We start from the raw sequence: 12,738 nt of genomic DNA on the forward strand, positions 1-12,738 counted from the left end.
ATAAGTATATCAGTCAATCTGCATTATTTTTCATTTATAACCAACAAGACAAGGTAAGATTTCTTCTGATCAAAACCCCATGTAGAAAACGATTTTCCATTTAAGAGAAGAAGCAAAAGGATTTTCGAGATGGCACCGTGGTGACCAACATACCATTTTAATTTCGGACCAAAAAAACAATGTAAAAAATTCTTCTGATCAAATCCCCATGTCAAAATGACTTGCCATTTAAGTGAAGAAGCAACAGTATTTTCGAGATGGTCACCATGGTGACCAAACTAGACGTCAGATCAGCATCGTTTTAATTTTAGACTAACAAGACTTCTAGTGAAAACCCCCAAGTTAATATGACCGTTTCTTCGAACAAACAATACAATTTTTACCAAGTCTGCCATGGTGGCCATACATACATATTTGCTGTGCATCATTTCCATTTTGGACCAAGCAGGCATCATATGACGTCTTTCCGTCAAAGCACGATATCAATATGATCAACCATCTAGAAGAAGTAGCGATATTAGGATTTAACAGAAGGCCATTGAGGTAATCGTACTGGTTGTCATATTGGCAAGATTTTCACTTATGACCGACTAGGCATCATAACAAGTCTTTCATTGAAAACGCCATGCTGACCTGATCGTTCATTCAGAAGTAGTGATAAAAACGATTTTCAAGATGCCACTGTGGTGGTCATACTGGATATCTGAACCTCACCATTTTCATGTAGGACCAACCAGACATCATAAGTTGTCTCTTAGTAAAAATCCGATGATAACATGACCATTTATTAGGAGGAAACAATAACAAGTTTATCAAAATGGCAGCAGTGGCAGCCAAAGCAGATATGCAAGTTGCATCAATTTCATTTAGGACAAAATACAGCAAGTACATAAAAACTTATTTTGTGACAATACTCATGTCACTAATACTTCTGTAAAAGACTTTTAAGATGGCTGTGGCAGCCATATTTGCATATTTGATATCAGATCAGAACTATTTTCATTAAGTACCAAGTAGAAGTCTTTCAATGAAAGCCACATGTTGATATAAACCATCCATTCAGAAGGATTAGTAATAACAAGATTTTCAAGATGGTGACTGTGTTGACCATATTACACATCGGATTGGCATCATTTTCATCTAGGGCCAAACAGATATCATAAGAAGTCTTCAAGTTAGATATCATAAGGAGTCTTCAATTTAGATATCATAAGGAGTCTTCAAGTTAGATATGGAGTCTTCAAGTTAGATATCATAAGGAGTCTTAAAATTAGATATCATAAGGAGTCTTCGAATTAAAACCCCATTTCAATATGACTTTCCAATCAGGAGGAGTAGTGGTAAGATTTTTAAGATGGCTGCAGTGGTTGCCATATTGGTTGTTCAAACAGGACCGTTTTCATTTAGGACCAACTAGACCATGAAATGAATGTGTGTGTGTAAAGTTTCAAAGCAATCCTCCAAGTGGTTTAGAAGAAGTAGTGATAACAAACTTGTGCAAATGGTCGGACAGACAACAATAAAAAAATTAATCCATACGCTCTTCTGATCTATAATCAGTACAGCTAATAAACCAAGCATATTTAAATAGTAATATAGTAATACTGAATGGTGTTAAGACCTCCATTTAACATATCTTTAACATGATCAATATATCAACTTTCAATATAGTATTAATGACCAGTGATGTGAAACCCACCAAAAGCCACTAATAAACAAAATGGCTATTTGATCATAATGAGTGCCTAATATTCATCATGTAATATTAGTCACAATACCATCAAACCACATATATCCAACATGTAAGTAGGCAATAATGGAAAGCCACACAAAATTGCAGAGATGAAAGGGAAGATGATGCATAACATATATGTTTGGGAACATTCCAATATAACTGAATTAAAGATAAAAATTGGAACACTTATGGGTTATGGCCTACCCTATTGCTGAAGGAGCAGGGTAACATAAAATGGCAATGCTGAAAATATTGGTACAAAAAATGCATCAAAGCTCTCAGGAGAGCTAATATGGTGATTAATTATACAATGGACTGAGGCTGTAAATACTCTAACAGTATGGAAAAACTGAACTGAATGCCAGAACACGTCTTGATACGACCGAGTAAAATATATATCTACCATGCATGGGCCAATGAAAAGGGGACAGACTGGGCTTGTTCTCCTTCTAATTCTGGACTTTCAAGATCTTTCCAACTAATGGAAAGATGAAATTTTTTCCTAAAGAGGATAATTTCAGTTCCGGAAAGGTGGGCAAAGCAACACAACAGTGATTGGTAATGTATTGTGGATATTTAAATTGGTATCCCATGAATTGTGAATTCATAATATTCTGCAAAAGATACAAATATCATTTTAAAGATATCAATATCTACAATGAATACACAATTTGTCTGAAAGCTAGACCAATGAAAAGTTAAAATTACTACCCACTGAAAAAGATAGGAGATTAAGATAGAGAGAGATGGATGTTGCTAGGTAAGATTGTTGATTTGATAGGCAAAGATTGTTGAAGGATATCTTTTAGAAGAAACAGAGGAAATAAGACACACTGAAAAAAGAAAGTTTTAAATAACTATAGTTAACTTACAAAAAAAGCATTGAATAAAACTTCAAGTATAAATATTATCTAATGTTACTGTATTAGAAGAATAAACTAGCTAGTAACATTTACACAAGTGTACAAGGTATTTTAATAATGCAAATGGCAACTAAACAAAACACTAATGCAACAAAAATACCTTAACATACAACTGAGAAATTTGATCACTACTGAGAAATTTGATATCTGAAAGATTCCAATAAACATTCAGTTACACATACTGCACCGTTGAGAAAATGGAATGGTCGGCAATTAACATTTACAGTGAGATGTTCTGGACAATTGTTTTATTGACAAGGTTTTAAAACTGTTGTACACCACAGGTGATGATTATTCATAATTATTTTAAATAACATTAAGGTAAAATTTGTCACACTGATTGCATAACATGCATGTGATTTTTAAATGAAAATACTAAATATTAAAAAAGTTAACCATGCTTTTCAAATTTTACGTCTAGTTTACACCAGTGTGATCCTCCCTCTATAAAGGCCATTTCTTAAATAAAGCCACTGATATAGAGATTTTAAAGACTTAGGCAGTTTGGGACAAGCACACAAATCTAGTTTATGGTCTTCTGCATACAACTTTACCTCACAAATCTATTAAAACTGGAAATGACACTCAAGGTTTTTCCTCCTTTGTTTAATCTCTTCAGAAATATATGCAATCAGTCATTTATAGAGGTGATGAAACAAGTTTTGCAAACGAATCATGGTTGTTTGTCATATTTACTCAAGCTAGTGCATTTATATAGTAGAATTGATCCATGCATGGTGATTCTGGTCATAAATGACAAGTGGCTGCACATGGCAAAGGTTACCCATATTTTACTGTATGACCAAACACAAAATTTATATAGAAGATATTTTCTGAAATTTTCTATAAAAAAAAAGATAATCAAAATTGGCCTATTGTCATTTTATTATTATTTTCCAGATGTGTAATGTGTACTATTCACATTATCTTTATAAACCAAACAATTGCTTGGGAGACCACAATAAAACTCAACTTGGGTAGAACAAATCCAGTGGCATATTTTAAGTCTTATTCAAAGTAACACACTTGCTTCTTTTTAAGATACGCAGAAATTATCAATGGAAGCACCTCAATGGAATAAACAACAATTTATCTAATATGACCTTAAACAGAGGGGTCTGTGTTGGAAATTCAAAGATAGGAGGAGACTGGCATTCAGAGGCCATAACTTCTTCAAATAACGATATCAACTAAATTAATCCAATGCTGCATCGACATTAAGTTGGGAGATAAATCTGGCTACATTCCAACATTCTTTAGTCAAGTAATGCTACACAAACCCAAGTTTGATGGACAGGCAATCTAAATAATGACACAGAAGTCTGATAATCAAATCTGTTGAGAACTTATCAATACAAAACTGCATACCAAGTTTGGTTAAAATCCCACATACTCAACCACACTAATGACAGATGTACAGTCTGACAGATGGACAAAGTAATTACTATAGGGTTCTGCTAACTTCACTGTGTGTGAACCTACAGGTTCGGCAATGGGGTTTTAGAGCACCTTTGAAAGTGGGAAACGTACAGGGCCAAGTTGCTTGCTGTATAGTGCTCACAATGTAGAGAAAGTTAACATCCATTAACACGTCTTTTATTTAAACTGGTATTTACTTTTTAGTACTATTAGGAAAACTATGTGATGGTCGAAGCAGACAGCTGATGAAAATGGCCACTTCTTTGTGGTGGAGAAATTTAGTCAAAATAGTTCCTGTTCTTGAAATATAGAAAAGAATTTTCAGTGTAGGTATTACAGTAACTAGTTTCTAAATGTGCACTTACAAAATCTTAAAATTAAAACATATTTTGGTATATCCTACTTTTCTATAATTTATCTCTGAGATGAGATTTATGTCTGGGGTATGAGATTCTATGAAATTTACATCTAGGGTATGAGATTCTATGAGATTCACATCTGAAGTTTTGATCAGTTGTATATTCTTAAGTTTAAATAAGCACCCACAATTCAGATATCAAAAAGAAGAAAATTGCACAATAAACTACCCTTAGGATATAGGTCTTATTTTCCATTTGTTTTTTCTAACAAGTATTATCAGGAGGTAAAGCTGAGAAAGACCTTTTCTTTTAATTCTGAACGTTTTACAAACATGCAAAGCTCAAAGAGAAACCAAACTTGAGATTTTTCTTTTGACTGCTATGGAAACAAAGCAGTTGGCATTTGTAAAGAAAACATAAAATGTTGTCAGTCCATACCTTAAGGAACAAATGAACAAAGTTCTATCAACATTCGCTCAGCAATATTAATGAAGATGAAAAAAGATATTCAAGTTTGATGGATGCACTGAAACACATTGGATATGTAAGTACAGACACAGGTCCAGTTACGCAAAAGAAAAAAAAAAAAAAATTAATATAATCATACTGGAATAAGGTCAGTGATTTAACTGAACTACAGTGAGCAATAACAACATAATTATTAAACTAAATTATTGTACATTTTGTACCCAAAATTAAACATAAAAAAAGTTTTTAAAAAGGATTTTTCAATGACCAGCTCAAGATGAAGGATGATGATGTTATAGTCATGCAAGAAGTATATATTAATGTAAAGCCAATACAAACACATATATACGCTGAGAAAACTTTTAACTCCTAAAGAATGACATGATAGTGTTTAAAAATTAAAAATTATACAAACTAAAGTTATAAAGAGTTGAAGGCAGCATGATTATACATTTATATGAGAAAATATAGCCACTAAAATGTAATTTAATTTTTGAGAAAATGTGTTCTGAGTTTAACGATCTTGATCTAATAAAAACTTTCTTGCATGTAATTGTCTGTTTGCCAATTTTATGCCCTCTCTGTTGTTTGACAGTATCAATCCATAACTATTATTATTTCTGTCTTTAAAAATTTCTTGAGAAGCTTGTATTTTTATTTTTGGGAAAAAATAGTACCTTTAAAGCAGCTTCAAAATTATATTTCCTCTTCAATTGTTTGTATACCTTCCCTCCAACTCCCCCCAAAAAGTGAAAAATGACAAATTACACAGTATTTATAACTTGTGGCATGTTAGTCATATTGCACAACATTATGGCCATACAGCTCCAACAGTAAGACATGATGCAAAGGATAATGGGAAATTACAATTTGCTGAACATCCAACATGAAACAGCACAGAGTCCATGACCTATCTTCTCTTAACATCCAACATGAAACAGCACAGAGCCCATGACCTATATTCTCTAAACCATCTGAGCAAATACTTCAAGCTCAAAGTCTCAAAACTTGTACAGTTTGGAAAATTAATTAGAATCTAGTTAGAATCATAGAACCTTCATGATTTTCTTCAGCTAAATCTCTTTCCTTCACTACTGCATTTCACTGATCTAATTATACCCAAGGTATCATTTCTGATGGGGGTGGGCTGACTTAAGTTTTGTGCTAAAATATTTAGCCAATAGGGCCACAGTTGCTGCCACATAATACCCTGGTAGATTGGAACTGACACAGTTTAGATAGAATGAACCTTGAGTAGACTGATCTCTTTCTGTATTATGGGACAGAAGATCTGATTCTATGTTATCTACAGATGGATGCAATCTATGTTATCTACAGTTGAATGCATTCTGTGTTATCTACAGTTGGATGCATTCTGTGTTATCTACAGTTGGATGCATTCTATGTTATCTACAGTTGGATGCATTCTGTGTTATCTACAGTTGAATACATTCTATGTTAAATACAGTTGGATGCATTCTATGTTATCTACAGTTGGATGCATTCTGTTGAAGAAAATATATTATAATGAAAGGCCAATAACAGTTTAACTCAATTAAGTTCTTATTGTAAGAAAGCAAACATAATGAAACCCAGTAAAAAAAACAAAAACAGGGAACCAGTAGCATAAATTGATTATTATCAAAGAAGCAAACATACTGATCATATAATAGTCTCCCTCAAAAAGAATGACCCTTTTATGTGAGAAAAAAATTTGCAGGAATTTAAAAAAAGTCTATTTCCCATCCCCTAAAATTATTCTTTTTCATTAGTAAGTATTGACAATATTTCAGATGTTCGCTAGAAATTCCAACATACCAGTTTTGGTAATAAAATTATTGTTTAAAATGTTGAACAGGTTTAAAAGGTAAATGCAGTACAAAATCATCATTATGGCCTGGAACTTGAAAATGATACAAAGTACAGAAGATCATTGAACTCATATACAAATGGTAAGTCTGGTTCACTCCAAATTGTTTATGTAATAAACTTTTTTTAAAAAAACAATTAAAAATGTGTTCTTCATGTTCAGCCCATAATCAAAGTATGGCTTTAAAATTAGTGACCCTAACCCCAAAGTCAAAAGGTTGTTGCAAAAATGAACTTACTTTCATAATGATTTTATTAAAAGTATGAATAAAATACATCAAGGGGTTTCCAGGATATAAGCAAATAAAAAACCTAGCATATTTTCTGATCCTGACCTTCACCCCAAGGTCAAAGAGATGACACTACATGTTGAAGAATGAATGGTTTTAGCTTCATGATATTTTAGGAAATGTAAACAAACACTTAAACCATAACCATAACACAAATTTTCTACAAATCTAACCTTGACCCTGGGATCAAAGGGGCAAACAAGAATGACAGAGAATTAACTGTTTTGGTGTCATAATGATTCATGCCAAAGATGATGAGAATCACTCAGAGGCTTTAAGAAACTTAGGCAAATAAAACACTTTAACCAAAATCTTAATGTGTTGATGCTGACACTGACCCTTAAAAGTGAATGCTACATCTTGCTTCCCACTAATGTGAAAATGTAAACATCCATTCATACTTGTTTGTGTTATCATACTCACATGACATTACAGATAAAATCCTGACTTAGGACTATGCAAGCTAGAACTTTGTACTTTAGCATCAGGAAAATTGCCTTAATTTATTTACATGCAGGTCTGCTGAATTTGCTTAAGTTGTCATCAAACAATTCTTTTAAACAGATCAGGTTAATTTTTAAGAACAATTCAAATGAAGTAAAACACAACTAGACTATTATATATTATATATAGAAATAGAAATAAAAAAGAAAATTGACTAAAAGGGTGTAGTATGTTTCTGAAATTAAATGCTTGATATACTTGTCTAGACACAGTGATAATAGTTAAAAGATTCAAGGTAAACTAGTTGGGTTGCATTTCAAAAGAAGCTTAAACCATGAATGTCATATTATAAAAAGGAGTATTACTAATAAATAAAATTTTCAATTTCAATATTTCCCAAAATTATAGTTGTTTAAGCATAGTACAGTTACCATCATATGAATATTAAAGCCCTTATAGACACAATCTAAAAAAACAAAATGGTAGAAAAATTCCCAAAAGAAATGAAAAAAAGTGTAATTACAATTTTCTACAACTGCTGTTTATTACATTACATGACAAGGCTAGGTGTACTATCTCAATGTCACACCAGTTTTATATATTTTTGTTATGACTCTTCAAGGAGAGTTGCAATTTTAGAAATGTTTAGTCCCACAGTAAAATTCCTTTTAATGTATCTAGTCAAGTATCCAAGCACCTTTAGGAAACCATTAATATACATCCTTGGTGAATTGCACTAAAAACATGCAGTAGAAATAGCTGGAAGAAAAAATTGGAATTATATGAAGCTAAGGATGGGTTGGCAGCTTGTTTGGAAGAATCCCTTTCATCTTGAAGTAATGGGTCACTTGTTGCGGTATTTCAGCCAGCACATGTCGGGCTAACTCCTGAGCTGAAACCTGAAAATAAAGTAAATAATTGTACTGTAAGGCAATTTTTTTAATGATTTCAAAATTTCCAAAAACTGAGCTGAATAGAAGAAGGTGAAAAAAGGCCATATTAGCTGATTATTTATCTGTAAAAATGTATGTTGCTAATATGTTGCATTAACTAAATTTGCAAATGATGCTGAAATATTAACACTAACCAAATTTTAACTGATCTACATGTCAAGCTTGACTGCAAGCTTTTAGTAAATTGATGTTGTGTGCAAAAACGATGTATAAACATACCAAGTAAGAAAATGACAACAGAACTTAAGTATTACAAACTTGAACACTTAGGTTAATCTGGGGTGTGGACAGACAGATGTAGAGACAAGCATGTGCACACCATAGTGATTGAAATGTCAAGCTTCAACAAAATCATAATAGAAAAATATTATTGCAACCCTGTTTAATAAATATGGATTCATTTAATTCTTTCATAGAAAAGAGTATTTATTTCAGTCCAGATTATAATATAATGTATGTATTATGGTTTATGATGAAAAGTATATACCCAAAACATTTTATGCCATCATCTCAGACTTTGTAAAATCGTGTTTTTTTAAATTACTCAGAATATCTGAGCATCCTTAGATTAAGTTACTGTATAAACTTTCTTAAAAGTTGGGACAAGCAGCAAGCAACATGGACCATGATCTGCCACTGCATAATACTCTGGCAGATTAGGGCCTATGTTTGTTCTAATGATTAGTCTTAACAAGCTCTATAGACCCAGATCTACTGACACATTATGCAACAGCAGATCTGGGTCTGTGCAGTTGGATCTGACATATGAGTGAATATATATGGCACAATAAAACTTGTCTTGAAAGATCATTGCTACATGAAACCACCTCTCTTGAGAGACCACAATCTTAATGCACAAATTTATTGATTACATAGCACACTGACCTGTTAAGAGAGACTACCTGTCTTCAGAGACCATAATTTCGTGACACAAGAGGCGTTCTTTCAAGATAGGTTCTACTGTATGTATAGTTTCCTAACTTCAGTGGTGAAACACTTCATAATCAGCTCAAGATAACAATCAAATTTAAAGATACTTATTAAACTACATGTATATCTAGACTCCTCGATTTTGACACACTCAAGCATTTACTTTCATGTACTGAGACATATACTTCCTTCATAGTGATAGCTCTCATTACTTTAAACATTAGTCATTTTACCAAAGCATGGATAACAAATGACAATGACATATACCCTCATATTCCTCTTAGCACACTTTCAAACAGATCCCTCGTCATAAAAATTGTGTATTACATCACTAATTTTGATGCACCGCAAAGAAGTCTTTCTTCCTGTGATACCAATGTACGTATGCTCCACTGCATTTAATAGACTGCAGAGCAGCATCAATAGCACATAGAAAACTAATCTTTATAGGAAAAATTAAATTAAGAAATTTAGAAATTTAGAATCCTAATGCTTTCTTATATTCAGCATAATTTTCATTTTGGAACAGACTTACCACAAAAGCTAAAATAATCAAACTGGGAAAAAACATTTTGGTTTTATGATAAAACTGTTTACTTGTGATAAAAAATATTAGATTTAGCATATGACTTTTTTCCAATACTTAAGTGGCAGTTTTGCATCCTTCATAAACTCATGCTTTTAAAAGGACAGATAATCACAGACAAAAATACAGAAAACAATGTTATAGAAGGTTTATTTTTCATTTAATGCAATTCTTACCATTATCAAGACAATTTTTTTTACAAATTGGTTAAATTAAGTTAAATATCAAGATCTTCTGAAAGGTGATTGAAAATCTAAGAAAAATTACTTATTATCAGTTACAAATTCCCACTACTATTTTTATTATAAAAACAAAGTATAGAGGATGCTGATTTTAATTATGAAATTATATCATAAAATTATGTTTCATGTAAGTTTTCCCACAATATAATAACAAACAAGCACCTCAGAATATCAGTAATGAAAGATGCAAATAAAACTTTATAACATTATATACAATTCTAAACCGTTACTGATGCAGTTATCTGCAGTGAGTCATGTGGCTAACATGTTTAGTTGCACACAAAATGCTTATTATGGTGGGCAGCTGATCTACCCCGTCAGAATATCTGATAAGAATTTGTATGAGGACTTAAAGATTGGAAAAAAGAGAATTGGTGGATTGCAGTTTTCTTCATCATAATCATCTTTGTCTCATTTCACAACTCCTGACAATACAAATTTTGACAATTATTTTGTGTGTGTGACTCGATTTTGATCAATGTAAACAAATGTTGTGGTTGTGATGTCATTGAGAGATGCATTCTCTTGAGAACTGTGAGTTTTTTATGACACTACATCAAAATGGGGTAGGTTCAAAATAGGGGGTGGGACGATAACACTTCCGCATATTCAGAATCTGCCAAAGTTATATGCTCAACAGAATTTTATGCTGATCAGCAACAAATAATTGTTCCACCACATTTTACAACTACAAAGTCTGCATGCTGGTGAAATAATAGAAATCAACTACAGTCAACAAGGTTGCATGCTTGTTAGTCACGTGTTGTTGAACCACTTCTTTTCACACTGACCCCTGGAACATTTTAGACACCCTTATTTCTTGCATCTCTTGAACATACTGTCAGCTGAATGGTCCTTGCAGTAAAATGTACAGAATATTTCTGAATCAGATCTTACGCTTGATGACTTTTGAAATCCATGTGGAAAAACACATCTCTATGTCCTGTGGCAATTTTGAAACATTTGGTTACAAATATCTGTTACCAAATACTGGCAAGTGTCCACATGGTACACTAGTGTGCTCAGGACAGATTTGTATTCAGAACAATTGCACATTTAAATGAAAAGGTGACATTAGACTCAAATTGTCCATCAGTATCAACACAGGTTTGAGGGGCTGATTTATCGGACTATGAGGAAGCAACCACACTAAAAACCTAACTCATTAAGTAACCAACTCTCTGTCCAATTGATTTGCTTCCTATGGGCAGTAACTCTTTATCCACAAGATACATCAACATACATGCCAATCCCAAGAAAGGCATAAGTATATTTATTACTAAAATAAGGGACAAAAACATATTCTGAGTACAAAAATTGTCATCTATGTATTACATGCCATAATTACAGAACACTGAATGAAAAATGTACATATAATTTTGCTAATAATTTGATCTTCAGTTGGTTAAAATCCTATCATAAAAGGGCAAAATCTTTGTGGATTAGTACCAGAATGCAAACACAGAATTGACTAATTATTTATATACAACATTCGCTTCAACCTGTCTAACTTTTGCTGAACAACCGTAAAGTCAAGTCCACAAATAAGCATAATGATGTGCTCCATCTGTGTACTTGTCTTGTTAAATCACTCTCATATTCTTCTTTTCAAATTGTAAAGTACTTTTGATTTGTCATTTTTCAGAGCTGACATGTTTTGACGTTTAAAACAATCCCTCTGCTCTAACATCTTTTAGTCGCACATACATGAATCACACTGATAAAGCCTGTTTTACTTAATATCTGGCACCATATTTTTAAGGTATAGACTGGTCCACTGCCTAAATATATTATCAATATAAATGAATCTTTGATGCTAAGTTTCATATTAGTGATACCCTTATGTTTTTTTGGAAATGTGTCATATACAGCTCATGTAAATAGAAAAATCAACAACACTTAGGTCTAGAATGGACAAATATACAATTATGCTATTCTTACACAGCAGTCTTCTGTTTACATAGAATATTTTCAAATTTATATGATGGGATTAAATTGTCCATTGTACCTACACTCTTCCACTGTCATCTCGAAAATAAAAACGATGAACACAATATTTTATTGCTTTATATTTTTTATAATTTTTTTTAATGTATCAAAAAAAGTGTAATCCACAGGTGATTGTAAGATGTAATTAGGTGAAAAAACTGCAATGATTACACCAAAAGCATAATGGTTAGCGTGTAAACATCAAGAAACATAAGATGAAAAATTATTAAGGTGAAAAAGAAGTGTAATGATTATGTCAAGAGTTTAATGGTTGGCATGTATGCATGTATGCATCAAGAAACAGATTTTTGTCACTTTGGGGTTCAAAATAAAGACTATATTTAGACTAGATGTAACAGGGTAAAAGATACATATTAAAAGCAGGTGGATGAAAATACAATCACTCAAGCATGAAAATTTGGTAAAAGTGACAGATTTTTTGCAGTGAATTACTCTTGCTGAAATGCATCAAAATATCAGTTTTCAAGAGTGTAGGTCCAAGAGTGTAGGTACAAGAGTGTAAGTCCAAGA

General features: G+C 32.4%; 1 protein-coding gene across 2 annotated transcripts in view; it reads right to left on the bottom strand.

The window, feature by feature from the left end:
• Positions 1-2,569: 2,569 nt before the first annotated feature.
• LOC149770047 (copine-3-like) overlaps positions 2,570-12,738 on the bottom strand; it is a 124,496-nt gene continuing 114,327 nt past the window's right edge. For both annotated transcript variants that reach the window (XM_089949469.1, XM_089949467.1), the window contains exon 15: positions 2,570-8,406. In XM_089949469.1, coding sequence (XP_089805595.1) covers positions 8,296-8,406 — 111 coding nt within the window. In that variant the 3' untranslated portion in view covers positions 2,570-8,295. The remainder of the gene's footprint in view (positions 8,407-12,738) is intronic.

The sequence above is a fragment of the Sinohyriopsis cumingii genome, unplaced genomic scaffold, assembly GCF_028554795.1.
Source record: "Sinohyriopsis cumingii isolate HCF-2022 unplaced genomic scaffold, ASM2855479v2 utg002809l, whole genome shotgun sequence".
Taxonomy (NCBI): Eukaryota; Metazoa; Mollusca; class Bivalvia; order Unionida; family Unionidae; genus Sinohyriopsis; species Sinohyriopsis cumingii.